Consider the following 18967-nt stretch of genomic DNA (forward strand, 5'->3'; position numbering starts at 1 on the left):
CCACCCCAGACCTACTGAATTTAAACCTCATTTCAACAATATCCCTAGATAATTTTTATGCACAAAAGAATTTCAAGAAGCAACAGTCTAGGAGACAGGCATTGAAAGAACAACTGTAACAATAGCATATAGAGGGCTATGATGCTGGAGGGACAAGGATGAGAGAGAGATAATGCCCCTTGGTTGAGTGTTCAGTTATTTAAAGAGTATGTATTTTTTTCACTGAATTAAGAAGTGGCGTGTGTGTGTGTGTTTGTGTGTATATGTGTGTATGTAGACACCACGTGTGATTCTCCTTGAGAATCTCACTCACCTAGCCCTGTCCTGAGTCCACTGTGGGTGACTAACACATACTTTCGCTAACACTGATTGATTAAATTGCTTACAGAAACACTCAGACCAATTTGAGGATTTTAGACGTTTCAGCAAATGATGGCATTGTTCGATTTTTGCCAGTACAGTTTTGATTTATTGAGTGTTGGGGGTATTGTTTTGCTGCAACAGAAACCAAACGTTGTTTATCCTTTTCAAAGCCACAGTGTTTCACCATGGTTGACATAAACAGGGGTGGAAAATTCACGAGATGAAATGGAACCAAATTTTGCACAGGACAGTTTTTGTGCTGTGGTTCAAGGCTACGGATGAGTTCACTCTTTCTGTGACTTATTTGTATTTTAATCATGTATGGAGAGCTGGGTGAGTCACAGCTAGGTCAATACGCCTAGTTTAACTGCCCAACACATCCGCTACTTAATAATACCCTTAGACTCAACTGGTACAAAACAAAATACCTGAAAAAAATCCACATTTTTTTAACTTTTTAATCTCTCTATGGTGTGCCAATGCAAGGCCCTGCTTTCTCCACACACTGACTCGAGACTAAGGGTTAATAAAAGCAACCATATGTTGAGTGCATGACAAATTCGTATCTGTTCCTCATTACCTTCTATCTTGTCTGAAATGCATTAATTTACTTGAAATTTACATTAATTTACTTGAAAGAGGTTTAATCCTTTTCTCTGGTAGTCTCTAGAGTTTTTTTTTTTTTTTTTTTTGGCGCAGGCCTCTCACGGTTGTGGCCTCTCCCGTTGCGGAACACAGGCTCCGGACGCGCAGGCTTAGCGGCCATGGCTCATGGGCCCAGCCGCTCCGCGGCATGTGGGATCCTCCCGGACCGGGGCACGAACCCGTGTCCCCTGCATCGGCAGGCGGACTCTCAACTGCTGCGCCACCAGGGAAGCCCGTCTCTAGAGTTTTACATGCTCCATGTTTGGATGCTAAAGGATACCTTTTCTACTCATGATTGTCCTGAGTTTTAACTGTCACTTTTAGGTGTTTTGAAACACTGTCCAGAAAATCACTGACAGAGTCTCAGCTATTGATTTGTTCTAGAGCTTTGAGAAAACTCCCAAGCACTGGTGCTTCAACAGAATCATAGCATCTCATGGTTAGAAAAAGACTGCAGATGTGGTCTCATAAAAGTTTCTCTTCTATACCACATTCAACGCCTCCAGTGGAATCATCCAACCTCTGTTTCAGCACCCTGAGCGGGCTTCTCCAGACATCCGGTTACTAGTTATCAATATACTATAAAGCTCTACTAATTAAGATAGTGTGGTATAGGGGCAAGAATAGACAAGTATATCAACAGAAGAGAATAAAGGGTCCAGAAGCAGACCTATGTGCATTGGGTGATTTATGAGAAAGGGGTATGCGGTGGGGAAAAGGATGGACTTCTCAATAAATCATGCTAGTTCAGTAGGATACCCATGTGCAAAAAAAATTGACCTTGAACATATCTATAGGACACATAGATAAATATGAAAGGTAACATTTCAGCAGAAATCATAGAAGAATATCTTCATGACTTTGAGGTAGGCGAAGACTTCTTACACAAGGTACAAGGAATGCTAGCTGTAAAGGAAAAACCTTGCTAAGTGGACCACATTAAAATTATGTATTTCTCTTCCTCATCCAACACTGTCAAGAGAGTGAAAAGACAAGTCATGGAACAGAAAATATTGATACAACAGACATCTGAAGAACTACGCGTGTCAAAGATATAAATAATGCTTGCTGAACAATAAGAAAAACACAACAGAAAAATGAGCAAGAAATTCACAAAGGTACTTAATAAAGGAGGCTGGGGCTTCCCTGGTGGCGCAGCGGTTGAGAGTCCGCCTGCCAATGCAGGGGACACGGGTTCGTGCCCCGGTCCGGGAAGATCCCACATGCTGTGGAGCAGCTGGGCCCGTGAGCCATGGCCACTGAGCCTGTGTGTCTGGAGCCTGTGCTCCACAACAGGAGAGGCCACAACAGTGAGAGGCCCGCGTACCACAAAAAAAAAACAAAAAAAAAAAAAAAGAGGCTGTACAAGTGGCTCATAAACATGAAAAAGGTACTAGTCTTCAGGTGAATGCAAATTAAAATGGCAGTGTCTGTGTATAACTGTGTAAACCTGTGTATGTTGCAATACACCCACTTGCTAAAATAAAAAAGGAAGATGGCGAGCAACTGGAACTCATATATATTATTGATGAGAGTGTAAATTTGTTTTCAGAAAATAGCCTGGCAGAATCTGTGACAGGAAATGATAAATAATGTGGCCTAGGAATTCCTTTCCTAGGTATACACCCAACAGAAATTCAAGTGTGCTCATCAAAAGAGTTGTACAATATTTATAGCAGCATTATCTATAATGGCCTCACACTGGGAGCAACCAGAATGTTTATCTGCAAAGACAGTCACACTTCTGGATTTATTTATGGATAAATAAACTGGGATAAATCCACAAAATGAAATATTACCTAACACTGAGAATGAACGGACTACACTTCTATGTGATAGCATAGATGCACCTCACGACATCATATTGAGCAGAAACAGCCAGGCACAGAAGAGTACACAGTGTATAATTCTGCTTTGAGATTCAAAGACAGCTCAGATAGTAAAACTAATCTACGACATCAGAAGTGAAGGCTGACTGAGTGGTCAGTCCTGTATGGAGAAGCCAGCAGGAGGAGGTGCCTGAGGCGCTGGTGTTCAGTTTCTTACTTTGAGTTCTGATTACACAGGTGTTTTCACTTTATGAAAATTAATTGAGGGGTATAGTTGTGATTGGTGCACTGATTTGTGTGGTATACTTCAACAAAATTAAAAAAAATCAAATCAGTTGTGCTTCAAAGGGGGAAGATATGGGTAAAACCAGATTCTAATCAAAAGCTTCCTTTGCTCATCATGTTATATTAAATTGAAGAGGGAAAAGTCCATTGAGTAAAAAGGACGTTAAAGTTAAAATAAACTATGCATCTTCTCTATATAAGTAGGAAAATTCTTTTTCCCTCTTTGAGTTTTGATGTAGAAGCTACGGTGAAATGTAAGAGCATTGACTTTGTGGGGAAGCCTGATAGACTGACTTCTGGTTTAATGATGTGCTTGCCCTTTCTCCCTCCAGCCACGTGGATAGATGAAGACTGACCTTCTACCAACATCCATCTCTCCCTTTTGGGTCACCGTGGATGGCCCTCAGTGCTCAAGATACACCCGAGATTTGTAAGTTCATTGCTGCTTGTGTGTTAGTCTCATCTCTCCAATTAGACTGTGAACATCATGTAAGCCAAGACCTGGCATTTCTTATTTCTGTGTATTCTGCACCATACTAAGGAGAGAACGGATCACAGGGGCTCAGTAAATGCTTTCCATTGTAGAACGCCAGATGGTTCAGTCTGTGAAATCTGAGATCTGAGGAGTTAAGTCACTTGCCCAAGGTCATTGGCACAGTTATGTCTTCTGAGTCCAGCCAAGATCCCTGCATAGCCTTGGTGAGAAGAAACAAGCCATGCGCCTTCCATTCTGTTCCCTTCGTCCTTAGTACTTCTTAGTGCAGAGATGCAAAGGCACAGCAACTCAATTTTGCTAATTCTGATAGTTTTGCTTGCTGATTCACTGAACAAATACTGCCTAAATGTGGGAACCCTTGGCTTTAGGGAGCAGGAACAATCTGTGTAGTCTTGAAAAGGCAAAGACAGTGAGTGACCTGGCTCAACTCAGTGTGCAGATCTGCAAAATGAGAACACATCAAGCTTTTGTGCACCTTCTATCCCTTTTCATTTACCTCCAGGGATGATGATGAAGTTCAAGGGCCTTATAGATCCTGAAAGTTGTTGAAATCTAAACCTCAGTCTTTTGAAAAATTGCTCATTGTTTGTTAAGGATCACTTGAATTCTTTTCAACAAAAATGCTTCTTCCAAGTCTAGACTATAAAAAGCTCAGTGTTAATTTAACCCACCGTGTGAACTCTCTCAACGTGGGTTTCCTGAAGTATAAAAATGAGGTAATTAGACAAGAAATGACCTGACTTTTAAGGCTCTATTCTGTAGATTCATTTGGGATCTAATCTATAGATTCATTAACGTAAATCATGACTAGCATCTCTTATAGACACAAACTATTAATAAGCACGGGCTGCATGTTAATAAGCACTGTCCAGAAGTGTCATACATATGTGTATGTGTCTCTACTTGTGGGGGGGGGGGGGGGAGAAAGAGAGGGAGGGGGGGAGGGAGGGAGAGAGAGAGGGAGAGAGAATATGAATGTGAATGACTACATGTCTTTTACTGAGCACTTATTACATGTCAGGTACCATGCTAAGTATTTTAAATTTCTTATCTTCTTTAATCTTTAATTCCAAAAAGTATTAGCTTCACTTTATATATAAGGTGTGGCTGATTGTTTTTTTCCAAATTCCACCACCACAGCCTCTCCCCTTCCATTTGTTCTTCTTACAATGTGATTTTTGACAGCTGTCCTACTGAAAGGTAGACTATATGTTCCTTTCCTTTTGAGATGACTGGGCTGGTGACTCTGGCAGAAGTCACACCATGTGACTTCTCAGGGTAAGTCATGAAAGGTGCTACAGCTTCTGCTGCTTCCTTTTGGTCCCTGGTTCTTGGAACCTGGCCACCACGCCATGAGGAAGCCCAAGCAGAGTGTGGAGAGGGCATGTATAGGTGTTCAGGATGACAGCCTCCACTGCCAGCGGTGTGAGTAAGTGAGCCTTCAGATGATTCCATGCCCCAGCTGTCAAGTCATCCACAGCCTTTTAGTTTTTCCATCTGAGGTCCCAGACATCTTTAAGCAGGGACAAGCCATCCCACTGTGCCCCTTTCCAAGTTTCCTGACCCAGGGAATCTGTGAACATAATAAAAGGGCTGTTGTTTTATGTCACAAGTTCAGGGTGGCTTGTTATGCAGTAACAGAGGCTCTGAGTTGCAAAATTAGTTGCCCAGGGTCACACAGCAAATTAGTGGGTTTTTTTGCTGTTGTTGTTTGTTTTGTTTTTTTTTGTGGTACGTGGGCCTCTCACTGTTGTGGCCTCTCCCGTTGCAGAGCACAGGCCCTGGACGCGCAGGCTCAGCGGCCATGGCTCACGGGCCCAGCCGCTCCGCGGCACGTGGTATCTTCCCGGACCGGGGCATGAACCCGTGTCCCCTGCATCGGCAGGTAGACCCTCAACCACTGCGCCACCAGGGAAGCCTGCAAATTAGTGTTAAGAAGTAGAATTATGCCCAGGTCTAACTCCAGAGCTCATGTTCTTAATTACTCTCTTGAAAAAGCCTTGTGTATTTACAAGTCCTGCAAAACCAGTGTGTGGCACTCTGCGATACAGAGGAAACCGTCATAATCTGACCACTAAGAAACAAAACCAGGTGCCCAGGAGATCAGGAGGGGACTGGCGGACAGTGTGGCTTGGCAGGAAGAGTCATTGCCCAGGTGATGAGTTTTGCCAGGGAAGCAGGCAGGAGTTCAGATCCAGTTCCTTTCCAGGCTTGAGGTATGAAATAACCCTGGGATGGAGTGAATGATGCTGCCGGTATCCTCGAGTCATAACACTGCACCTGGCAGCCTTCCCCCGTCTCATGGGAACAGCATCCAGACTTCCCTCTGGCCAGTGCTGGACCAGGAGCACAGCCAGGTAAAGAGAGGCATGTCAGTGAGTCTCTGAAAGCTCTTAGCAGAGAATAAATGATTGGTGGGCGGCCAGGGACAAAGCAGAAAGGAAGTACAGTGACAACACAAAAGCAGGGAAAGAAAATTAAGATTTTTTTTTTAACTATATGACTTTTGTAATGAAATATTCAAGTAACGCATGCAGTTACTTTTTTATTTTATTTTATTTTTTTTGTGGTACGCGGGCCTCTCACTGTTGTGGCCTCTCCCGTTGCGGAGCACAGGCTCCGGACGCGCAGGCTCAGCGGCCATGGCTCACGGGCCCAGCTGCTCCACGGCATGTGGGATCTTCCCGGACCGGGGCACGAACCCGTGTCCCCTGCATTGGCAGGCGGACTCTCAACCACTGCGCCACCAGGGAAGCCCTCCCTTGTATATCTTGGTTCTTGCAAAGTCAGAGGTCTGTACTCAGGTTTCTTACTTTCTCACACCTGTCATAATGCTTAGCACTGTACCTAAGGCAAGGTTTATATCCTAAATGTTAGTCAGTTAAAATGTTTGATTGATTAATCTTCTCTTGGATCTGTAGAAATACATATCTACAGTAACCAGAAACAAAGCAAGATAAACTCCCTCTTCGTTCTCTCTCCCCATTCTCAGAGTGGGGACCTACACAGAGAACAGGGCATGAAAGGGGAGATGAGTACCACGTGAGTGCCTAGCCAGACTTCCACAGAAGGGAAGTACCTTTCTGCCTGACAGCTTCTTCTGTCTGCTGCTCAGGAGATAAATAACCTGGCAACAGCAGTGGCAGGGACTTCCTGAGTGCCAGAATCCTCTGAATTCCAGAAATTAGACCCTGGCTGACACGGTTCCATGCATGGTGGACCAAGCCTTAACACCAATCAATAAAGGTGCTCCACGGGGAGCAGGGAGTTACTTCCTGGCAGCAACCGAAGCACTGGCCCAACATTGCCCATTTTAGATTCTGTGTTTCTTGGGTGACACTCTAATGCCTATATAACAGGTTATAGGGCCCCCAAAGTCATGGTATTGAATGTATCATTAAACCTTGTGAGCTCCAAACCCGTGGCTAATGAGTCTCTAGGGATGACCTTGATTGACAGGTCCCCTGGCTCAGCGTATGCCTGCTTCAGTGCCTTTGCTCACAGTGATTTCCCTCACCAGAGATTTCCCTCTTCATTTCTCTTGCTTTTGTAGAAAATCTTATCGCGTTTTTCAAGCCACAGTCCAATGCTTCCCAGAGGTCTCTTTTCACTACAACCCACGCTGATATTTCCTTTCTCAGAAAAAAATCTAGCTTCAACTCTACATACCACAGAGTTTAGTCCTCAGTGACACATTCCCCTAGTTCCCTGTGTTCCAAAGAGGCAGCAGGGTGCAGTGAAAAGAGCCTATAATTTGGGACCGGTGGGACGAGAACCCATTATTGCCATTATTATCCAGGCTATGCAGTTCTGAAGATCTTTACGAAGTAGCACAGGCATCCTTGTTCATCCACCTAAACAGCTGCATTGTGTTCCATTGGGTGATGAACCATCACATTTTTCAGTTGATGGTCAGTGGGCTACTTCTAACTTTTTAAAACAGCAGTGAAATGAAAATCCTTATACATACATCTTGCCACATTTGCACAATCATTTCTATAGAATAAATGTGTAGCCTCCAGATAGACCATAATTTTAAGGCCATTTGTAATCCTTTTTGCCTTCCCCCCCCTCCATTTATGTCTAAAACACTACAGGTAAAAATATGCCCTCTCCAGACTTTAGCTCTGACTGTGGAATCTACCCTATATCCACAGTCACCTCCCAGCTGAAACCAAGAGCTTGGCCTCTCCAAAGCGGCACCAGTTGCATCTTTGCTCTTGTCTGTTTCACCATCTGCCCCACCCAGCTGGCCGTGCTGCACACACTCTGGTTGGGGCAGAGCGCACTCCTAGGGGCTTACCTCTTCTTCCCCAGGAGATGGCTTTTAAGGACAAAGATACTGTAAGGAATATTAATGGAAGAAAACCCAAAGCAACAAAGGTCTGTTAAAAAAACGTTAGGGAACCCTACAGAAGAAAAAGGATGCTTTTTACTTCCATGAATTCTCACAATCCACAGGGAGCCCTAAGGGACCTTCAGAAGATTTTTGGTCATGGAAGACAACGGTGTGTCAAAGATAAAACACGAGTCTTTGAATCCAACAGACACAGGTTATAATCGCAGCTCTGCTGGGTAACCATGAACAAGGGGATTAATTGCTCTCAGACTCAGTTTTCTCATCTCTAAAATGATGTTGACGTCCCTGAGCAGAGGTTGTCACGATGATTAGAGGTAACATCATATGACAGTCAAGAGGGTGCCTGATACATAGTAGGTGCAACAAGCTAATCAATTATTACAGCTGTTTTCCCAGCAAAGAGAAGAGTAGAATGTTCCTGAACAGTGGGGTAACTGTCAACACTAGGATGACAGGGAACTTTGTTTTCTGGGTTGGTCTATTTAACTTCCTTTCCTCCAATTCTTCCTGCTTTTCCTCCACATTCATTGAAATACCAGGACTGAGTTGCCCCATGTTACACAGGTAGTGAGTGACAGCCAGAAATTCTCTCTCTTAGGTTGCTTTCTCTTCATTAAGTGTAAAATATGACATGGTCCTTAGAAGGCTACTTGTGAAAGTGCATGTATTCATTCAACAAACGTGTGTTGAGTACTTAGAACACACAACACCCCGTGTCAGATTCTGGATGAGCGGCAGAGATAAGTTTGCCAGTATGTGTTTTGATAAGAAACAGAAATGGGCAATGGTAGCTGAGGATTGAAGATATAAGATGCCCTCGGAGAGATTCAGATGACCATGGCGACAGCAACAACTGTGTCAATAGCATTTACCATTAGTGCTTCAGCCGAGGCAGAGCTTTCCACGCGTTATGCCATCTAGTACTCAGACTATCCCTTTGAAGTAGGTGTTTTTATTATCTCCATTTTCCAGAAGAAGAAACTGTGGCGCAGAGAAGTTATTTTCCCACGCTTACATAGCCAGTAAGTGGCAGAGCTAGGATTCAGCTGCAGCAGGCCTATTCCCGAGTTCAAGCCATAACTATTACTGCAAAGCATAGCTTCCGGGGAGTAATTGGACTTGGGAGGGAAGCAGTGGGAAGGCAGTATTTGCAAAAGGGACGGTCACTGAGGGGGAAGGATGGGAGAGGGTGCTCCAAATAGAGGGAATGACCAGGCTATAAAGGCAGCCTGGGGCTGGGGAAACAGAATGCAGCACAATCTGGCTTGGCTAGAGCCTTGGCTGGACCTGGGAATCCAAGGGACGCTAGCCTTAGATGGGAGCTGGGGACATACCAGGAACCATCTTGCTCCCATTTTGAAGAGGGGGAAGTGGGACAGAGAGGGGAAGTGACTCACCCAGCGGGCTAGCAGACTGAGACTGAGCTTCCTTCTAAGATCTTTTACCACCCCCTCCAGCCCTGTGGGCCCGCTGCCTGTGACACAGCGGCTCCTGGTTCCCCCCTTGGGAAGGGCTCCATTCTGCTCTCAGCAGCCACTGTGCCTCCTCATTTTAAGGTCCCTTCTCCTGAAGCCACCAATACACAAGGTGACTGTCATCACGTAGGTCTGTCGTTTCTGTGTCAGTGGAATGCGTTATCTTCTGCTAGCTACCTTGGGCTTCGTTCACCTATGATCTTGCTTGAACCCAGGCTGGCATAGAGGTATTCATCTGCCACAGTTGGATGGTGGTACTTAACTCATATTCAAAACCATCAGGCTCCCCATAGGACTCTGAGCATACATCCCCCATCAATTCAATTAATTATGCTTTCATTTTTCCATTCTTAGAACTCAGTACTTCTTTCCAGGTGAACAATTGGGTCTCTGGATCTCAGATGCTATATTTCCAGAGAGGGTTTAAAAAGAAACGGGGGTGGGGGGCTTCCCTGTGGCGCAGTGGTTAAGAATCCGCCTGCCAATGCAGGGGACACGGGTTCGATCCCTGGTCCGGGGAGATCTCACATGCCACGGAGCAACTAAGCCCGTGCGCCACAACTACTGAGCCTCTGCTCTAGAGCCTGCGAGCCACAACTACTGAGGCCACGTACCACAACTACCGAGCCCACGTACCACAACTACCGAAGCCTGCGCGCCTGGAGCCCGTGCTCCACAACAAGAGAATCCACCGCAATGAGAAGCCCGCACACCGCAACCAAGAGTAGCCCCCTCTCGCCACAACTAGAGAAAGCCCGCGCGCAACAACGAAGACCCAACGCAGCAAAAAAAAAAAAAAAAAAAAAAAAAAAAGAGGGGGTTCTCTCCAGGAAAATGTAGATCCCAGGAAGATGTAGACGGGCCTTTCTGGATATAGAGTTGTGGGGACTGTCTTTCTTTTAGTGCAGCCCTATTCACGGCCTGGATTTTCCAAGATATGTGAAAGGACATAAGAACATAGCAATCAGTTTTTTATCCTTCGAACCAAAAATGAGGGCTGTGGGGGAGAGGAGAATTCCTTTTAAAAAAATCTATAAATATGATATTCCAAGTGTGCCTAAATGCATTAAAGGCACAGTGGTGTTTTATTCTCCCCAGCATTCTTCCAGGGGTCCCCAGCTGATGACCCACAAGCTGAGTCTAGGTGTGCTTTGGTTTCATCTGCAGAGTTCTCCTGGCAGTGACTGTCCAGGGCTGAGTGGGAGCAGCCCCTCTTTAGCTGACACAGGCATGCCCAGTTCAGCACAGCTCCTAGCTGACCCCTGTTTTTGTGTTACTGAACGTATGCTGGTTATCTGTGTGACCTTGGCTAAGTCCCTTCCCCTCCCTGTAAGCCAGAAGCTTCACCTATCGAACTGGGATGGGGGTGCCTTCATTTTATTTTGTTTGTTGCCTGCCTTCTCTCCCTAGAAAGTAAGCTCTAGGAGGGCAGGGGGTTTCTGTCGGCTTTGTTCGGTGGTGCCTCCCGTAGCATCCTGAACCATGCCTGCCATATAACAGGTGCTAAATAAACATTTAAGGAGAGAATCAATGGTCCCGAACATCCCTTTTGGCTCTGGGAAACACTTTCTGAATGTTTGCTTATTGTGATTTTGGAGGGGAAAAAACCTCTCTCCTACAATTAAACTGACTTCCACAGCAATCTAGAGAGAAAGAGAGAACAATTTGACTTCCCCCTTGCTGGTGGCTGAGAGGCAGAAAATGATGTTTTTCATTTGCACGTCCAGCAAAGCTTTTACCCTCCTGTCACTGCCTTCCTTTGAATATTTCCATCTGGCTTGCACAGGCTCTGAAGCGTCTACTCCTGTGCTTCCCCATGGTCTGCAAAACTGCTCAGTATCAGAGCCTGGCTGTGGGTCTCGCCACCAGGTAGCAGACAGTTAAAGTTGAAAAGGAAGGAGGCACTGAGCTGGAGTCCCCCAGTGATGGGGGACACACTGTCCCTGCACAGATCACCCCTGTCACAGCTGCGGTACCTGTTCATGGCGAGGGGGACGCCATCAGGGGGAATGTACTGCGGTGAATCCTCTGTGAACTCCTCCTGGTAGCCTGGCCTGCAGGGGCAGCAGGGTCCCGGCAAGGCTTCTGCCCTCAGTGGCCATGCCCAGGGCCTCACTCCCCTGGCAGGTAACACACCACAGGGCAGCGAGCAGGCAGATCCTGGGCTCGGTGTTGGCTGCGGTTGACTGGTGCGATTTCAGGCTGCCCCATGGACCTTACTTCTTACACTTCTAACCTGAGTTCCCTGAACAACCTCCTAGCTCAATGGCTTTCAGACTTTAATGCCCAGCTGCCCTGGGGGAAGGGGAGGGCTTGTGAAATGTGTATTTCTCTCTCCAACTGCAGAATTTCCAATCCCACGGACCTAGGGTGGGGCCTGGAAATCTGCATTCTTACAGGCATCTCAGGTGATTCTGATGCAGGGTTCCCAGCAGAATCCCTCATACCTGGTCCCAAGACCCAAAGCGTCTAACACACATTTCTTGCATCGGCGCTGTGCACACATCCTTATGACACTGTTCCTTGCAGCAGTGAATCTGTGTACTGAATGAGGATTATGCTTTCTAAAGATAAACTATTTCACACATTCAGGCTGCTTCCGTCAACTTCCCTGAATGTTTACCCCGCTTCTTTCCCCTGCAACACTCCAGTTACATCAATATGGGAAAGGGGAAGGCGTTTCCATGCCCATCTCTGGGAGGGAAGCGGGGAGAACAGGAGGTGGAAGGGGGAGGTTCCTCATCACCCCTCCATGCACTGTAATACTGGTTGCTGTGAAAGTTCTGTGTGAATGCGAAGGTCAGGCTGCCATTGTTTATCAGCTCTGTTCATTGGCTACTCTGTTCCCATGGTGAATCGGTCTCAGGGCCCTCCACAAGCACATTAACTGGGGCAGGGGCTGTGGTAGAGGGTTCCCAGAGACCTCCAATGTGCTCACTTCCCCGCTTTAGAATTCTTCTCGCTGAGAGTAATTATCTCTACTAGGTGGAAATAATTATCACACATTCTGTCACATTCTAAGATCAGGAATACAAGAGTTCTGAAAGCTGAAATCATAATTTCCCATTTTCCTCTCTTCCCCTAGGACCTTCCAAACTCCTCTCCTTTTCCTTACTAAGGTCATCCAATCCCAGCAAAGTAGAAGCCAAAGGGGAGGTAGGATCCGTGGGATTAAAGAGTTGAAAGGCTCACTGTTAGTTCACTTGCAGGCAGTGGAGCCTGGGATGAGACTGCAGGGTAGGCAGCACTGGACTGGGCGGCAACAGGCCAGAGGCATTGCCTTGGTGACCTTAGAGAAAATCCCTTTCCCCTTTGGAGCCTCAGTTTTCTCATCTGTAACGGAATGGATGAACTAGATCATTCTCATGATCGGAGCCAGACCTAAAGGTCTCTGGAATTGTGGTTCCATGTTTTCCAACTGCTCCCTACCTCTTGGAGACACCATTGACTTTCCCCTTGCCTCCCCTTCAAATATCCAGTCTATCAGCAAGGGCTGTCAATTCTAGTTTCAGAGTAGACCACTAATCCATCTCCATGCCCATCATAATTTCCATCACTGTAATTGCCCCTAGACAGACGTGAGAACCTATTGCTTGGTCCCTCTGTTTCCACTCTTGACTGTTCTCTGCTTTAATTCATTTTCCTCATAGCTCCCCAGAGGAGTATTACAGCATGTAAATCAATCCTTCTCTCGCTTAAAACTCTCCAGTGCCTTCCCATTGCATTTAGAGTAAAACTTTAAATGTATACTATGGCCATGGTGCGCGATCTGGCCTCTGCCTACTTCTCTAATAATACAGCTCTGTGTAAGCTTAGCTCCTTCTTACCTATCTGCTCCTTGGAGGAACTTTCTCAGAACACCCTAAGTCAGTCCCCTTTAATTCCACTTCCTTTATTATCTAGTGCTACGGCAGATTCATTTTATTCACAGTGCATCACAGTTTATACATTCACAATTGTTTATGTAATGTCTGTCTTATACCACTGTACTTGCCATCACCTTGAAGGAAAGACTCCCGCCCCCCCCATGCTCCATCATCAGTATATCTTCACATCCTCGGCACCCAGCACCCTGTGCTGCACCTCACGGGCAATTAGTAATATCTGTTGAATAAATGAATGGCATTGGCCCCAAATAGGGTCAAAAGCTACAGAAAGGAAAGTTGGGGGAACTAAAGATAAATTTTGCCTGGGATGATTTTTGCCCTTCCTTTTATATATCCCTTCTCAAAATGTTCCTGTCCTTGAAAAAAGAAATCTAAAGTATCTATTAAAAATAGGTCTTTGGGCACAAGACACAGGCCTGCAAAGGCAACTCATGGATGGCATTCTTAATATCTTACCATCAACCTAATGAAAAAAGTTGTAATTTGTGATCATAGCTCAACTGAATTTTAACTTTGAATGTTAAAAAAGGCTATATGAAAACAATTTCTCATAGAAACATTTTAAAGGGAGGAGAGAAGAATCTTGAAAGCAAATCGGCAGCATTTACTGGCATATATCACTAAAGGTGCTATTTACGTATTATTTTATCTATTCATGGTGCTGGTGAACAAAACATTGACTTGGGCGCTGTGCCCGGTGCTGCCGGTTGACGCACCAACATCCATTCTAACCCCTTCCATTTTAGAGGCTAAAAAACCTGATTCTTGCCATTTCCACCTTCCTTGTCACTAGAAGTGATTGTGGGCCACTGTTCTGACTAATGAGATAGACAGAAGGAGATGTCCGCTTGGGGTGGGGAGTATATTGTTAAGCTTTTGGTTTCCTGATCCAAAGAGACGGAACTGGCTGCAGTACGTTTTCCCCCTCTTGCTGCTTGAACATGGATGTGACATCTGGGAGCCGCCATTTTGGGCACATGAGAAAAGGCTGGGGCAACCATAGCACAGCAGACCCCGATTTCACTGAACCATGAGCCACTGTCTGCCTCCACTCTCCTTATAAGAAAGATAACTCTCTAGCTGTTCATGTTACTCTGGTCAGATTATTGCGTTACTTGCAGACAACCACATCTGGCCACATTTCGTTGGCTTTTGGTTAATAGACTTTAATATAAATATTGATGAGATTAAGAAAAGATAAAGCTACTTGTGTATGCATGCAGATACATGCAATTTAGGTGGAACTTAATCCCCCAAGTTCTAAATTTGTGAGGATTTATGATATATTCTGTTAGTAAATAGCAAGAACAATTAGTTGAAGCTTATTTGAGAAGATGTTTGAGTATAAAAAGCCCTTAAAAATACCTCCTGCTGTAGCCCCAGGGTGTCTAGTGCTATGCATATCAGAGGCTCATGAAACTCTGTTGACTTCATCAGGAAATACGTAAACAACAACAACAAAAGCTTCCACTGGTGTTTGCGCTTGTCTGCTTGGCTCTGGTTCTCATCACTGTCCTAGCATCCTTGTGTTTTCGTCTGGCCCTAGTGAGGTGAAGTATGTACCTTTTCTCTTTAGCATATATTCCCAACAAATGTTGTGATGCATATTCTGACTCTTGGGGGGGTTTATGCAGGTCCCTAAGTGCTGGAATTGGCTGAGCTAGGCGTGGCAAGCAAGAGTCCATCTCAAGTGGATAAAACTCCTTTTTCTGCCAGGTAGACTCTTCTCTGCCTGTCAGACCCCTAAATCCAAAATCCTTCCTCCCAGTCCCTCTGAGGGGGAGCCTCAGAAATACAGGTATTGCTGGTCTCAGGAGTGAACCACCGTTCTGCTTTGTCCGTGGACTTCCCCAGAAGAGAGAGGTCCAGTGGCTTTTCACTCAGTGTGAGCAGTGGCACCCTTTCTTCTAGTGAAGTTTAGCAGAAGTCCAATATAGAAAATCGATAAAAAGAATTGACAATAGCTTCTCTTTTGTTGTGCTTCCTGTGTGCTGGCTGGATACTGTGTTATGGGTTCTATATGTATCAATCTCTTTTAAACCTCACAACAATACTAGGGTTGTTTCCCATTTTCCTGGTGAAAATACAGAAGCATAGAGTGGAGTTGTTTTATTAAAAATGGGAAGGAAGGCAGCTTGGGTTTCCTGTTTGGTCACCTCAAGGTCAATTCCTAAGGTAGCCTCGTGGAACCCTCAGGAGTCCTGGAAACACAGTTTGAAAATCCTCTTCTAGTCAGAAGTCACAAACGCACATACCCTTTCAGGGGCAGCTGAGTCACACAGGAATGAAGCTGATCACCTGGGGGCTGTGGTCAAGTGAGGAATACACGTATCAGCTCAGGAGGGCAGCTGCCACTCAGTTTTGGACCATCATTGCCGAACTGTGCAGGTTACACAGAAACATGCCCGGTAGAGGATTCAGTTTGTGGGTCACTAACTTGAGACTTCAGGAGGAATGGTGAGGAGTGTGAAAACACAGCCTGAGGTCAGTCCACAGGGGTGCCATTAGCGGGTAAGATGCCCAGCCATGAAGGAAATAAAGGAGAAAAAAAAGCCCAGGGGTCTTTTCAGACACATGCATGTTTGGATGGTCCATTATACTGAGTAGTGAAGAATCATTTCTTCCCATTGTTTACCTACTGGCCTGAGTTATTTTTAAGCAAGCCCTTCCCCTTCTTGGTTGTCTCTGCTCTTTACCATGTGTTTGCCAGTACTGGCCAGGCATCCAGTCTCACACCTCGTCTCCCACGCAACCCCCCTGACTGTCTTCTTATTTAAAGAAAAACAAGAGTATGATGGTGAATGATGAGACAGTCTAAATTATACAGCAGGCAAAATGAGTCCTGAGGGAAGCTCCTTAGGAAGATTTTATTCCATTGCCACTTAGGAATATTGGTCCTCGCTGACACCCAAATGCGAACCCGGTGGTAAAGATGCCTCCAGGACGTGTCTGTGAGGCCTTGGTATTTATGCAGTTACGCCCCCAGAAAGTGAGAGTGTGTGCAGATCTATTCATGCAGCCCGATTCTAAGCCATGCCTCCCTGCGTGCTTTAGAAGCTTGGTATCTATAAGCGACTGCCTACTGATTAAAGAGCTCATAGACATTAAGCAACTGTAAAAGGAAATACAGTCAGCACTTATTTATTTGTGACATGAACTTTCCAGAATATAGTTGAAAGAACGTTACACACAAAAACAGAAAGGGGGTCAGTAAATTTGGGAATTGGTGTAGGTTGGTAGTTTTCAGATTTCTTGTTTCCCCTCTCCATTCCACTTTTCCTTTTTCCTCCCTCCCTGCCTCCTCCCCTCCCCTCCCCTTCCCTTCCCTCCCCTCTCCTTTCCTTTCTGTTCCGTTTTTCAAAAGACATTGTATTCACAAGCCCAATACGTGAAACAGACAAAAATGGCGCTACTCATGTCTCCTGTGGGGGCTGAAACCTCACTGATTTGGTCACCCTAGTACTCTCAGTATGATGTCTGAGGCATTTCTAAGAAACTTCATTTTCCAACCGTAAGAAACAAATTTACATCACCGTTGGAACTAGATTATTTCCAAGATCTTTCTCAGAACCAAGAAAAGAAGAACCATTTTCTCTTAAAGATGAAGAAACCAAGGTCTACAAGGGCCAGGTGACTTGTCCAGAGACACACAGAAAGTGCTAGAACCAGAGTGAGAACCCACTCATAATTCAGTACTCCTTCTACCCCTCGGAAATAGTTCAGGATGGGGGTTGAATCTTGACTCACCTAGCTATTAGCTGTGTAACCCTGGAAAGATATTCAGCATTTCTGTGGTCCCTCATTTGTAAAAGGAGATAGAATGAGAATCCCACCTAATGCTTCTGCAAAGATTCAATGAAATAAGGCATGTAGAGGACTCAAAACCTTGCTTACTATATGTGGTAGGTTCTCAACACATGTTAGTCGTACCGTACTGTCCCCCATCCTTTCTCTGTACCTTTCGGCTACAGAACATTACAGTCGTGACTATCCCTGTTAATCTTGACAGAGCACATCACCCAGATAGCAGATAGAACTGATCAAGGCACAGGACGTGTCCGTATAATCCACAGCACGCAACGGACAGCTGACAGTAAAGCATAGCTGAGAAACCGAATACTATGAAGTCTGGAAAAAATTCCCACCCTTGATTTCCCAGTATTCGTTTTTTCCTATATATGTGGCATTGAGCAAAGGGTTTGAGAAGAGCTGACTCACCTTGGAGAAATGTCACATCCTTGCTGCATGAAGGCTCCCAAGGAGAACCACAAGCTGTTGAATATCCCAAACTCATTGGACTGGTCACTGGTTGTCTGGTCCCGCCCTTCCTCAAACTCTTCACTGTGCCATTCGTAGGGGCTGAAGCGGCTGACCAGGAAAAGGACAACACTCACTCCAATGTAGGCGAAAACGATACACATCCAAATCTCATAAGCCAAAGGATCCAGGAAGGAGAAGACCCCTGGCTTGGACTTCTGTGGCTTTTTTATCATGATGGAGATCCCCAAACTCATAAATGGTTTGGAGAAATCTATCACCTCTTCCCGGACCAAGGTGATAGTTAAAGGGGCCACGGCCACATCTGCTCTCTGCAAAAAAAACACACACACAAAAGAAACGCCCTTGAGTTCAGCAGCTCTCTGTTCTCTTATTTTTCTCTTCACTGTGAATATTCTTTTGTAATCTTAAAGGATGTGAGAGTTGGAAAGAACCTTAGGAGTCCAAACCCTCCTACTCCCTATAAAATATTTATGGTAAATGGATGATCTGCTCAATATCTCACAGGAGAGATGATCCCATTCTTTGACAGTTCTAACTGTTAGGGGAGTCTTCCTCAGCTTACGGAAGGGGGCTGTCATAATATCTGTGATTTTTTGCCTGCCCAGCAGCCATGCCTTCTTCCTCTGGAAGAAGAACTACTCCTGCCCCACGCTCAGTCCTCCTGGTTCAAATGGGACTGATCACCGTGGTTATGAGGTGAAGCGTATCACCCAGGTTTGGCCATTGGTGTACACTACTCCCCTGGCCAGAATGGTTCATTCAAGGATGACCCAAGTCTCTTTGGGTCTCCTTAACGAGCATGAGTCCTGAAAGTCAGAGGGAGAGATGATCCGTGATGAAATAATTTGAGTCACCCTTAATTCAGGGCTTACCCTGGACTCCCTGGGATCATATGTCAATATACTCTTTTGTTTGTCCTCAGGAACGTGATCCAATCAGTCTGTTTGCTTAAGCCAGTTTGAGTTGGGCTTCTTTTACCTGCAACCAAGACAGCCCTGGCTAACAAGTGAAGGCAAATTTAACTCAGTAAATATTTACTGGGTGCTTATTATGCGTAAGCCCTAGGCTGGAAGGGAAGCCGTGGTCTCTACACTCAGGGAATTACAAACTAGTAGGCGAGATTAGTACTCACACACACAATTTCCCAGTCTATAGACTGGAGGCATGCTGTCTAAGAGATACAGAATGCTACAGGAGGTCAGGAAGGAATTAATTCTGGCTGGGGAGATCAGGGACTGCGCCATCAGAGAGGTGACATGTAAATTGGCACTGAAGTGAGAGTAGGATTTCAACAGGTTGCTCGGGTACAGAATACATTGCCAGAGAAGGGAATCATGTGAGGAAAG

General features: G+C 45.4%; 1 protein-coding gene across 4 annotated transcripts in view; it reads right to left on the reverse strand.

Moving 5' to 3' along the window:
* The window catches only part of GRIA1 (glutamate ionotropic receptor AMPA type subunit 1), a 305570-nt gene that overhangs the window by 71792 nt on the left and 214811 nt on the right, over nucleotides 1-18967 (reverse strand). For all 4 annotated transcript variants that reach the window (XM_027081485.1, XM_027081484.1, XM_027081483.1 and 1 more), the window contains one exon: nucleotides 17559-17929. In XM_027081485.1, the coding sequence (XP_026937286.1) occupies nucleotides 17559-17929 (371 nt within the window). The remainder of the gene's footprint in view (nucleotides 1-17558; nucleotides 17930-18967) is intronic.

This window comes from Aethalodelphis obliquidens, unplaced genomic scaffold (assembly GCF_003676395.1).
Source record: "Aethalodelphis obliquidens isolate GAN/ISIS:26980383/991018 unplaced genomic scaffold, ASM367639v1 scaffold45, whole genome shotgun sequence".
Lineage (NCBI taxonomy): Eukaryota > Metazoa > Chordata > Mammalia > Artiodactyla > Delphinidae > Aethalodelphis > Aethalodelphis obliquidens.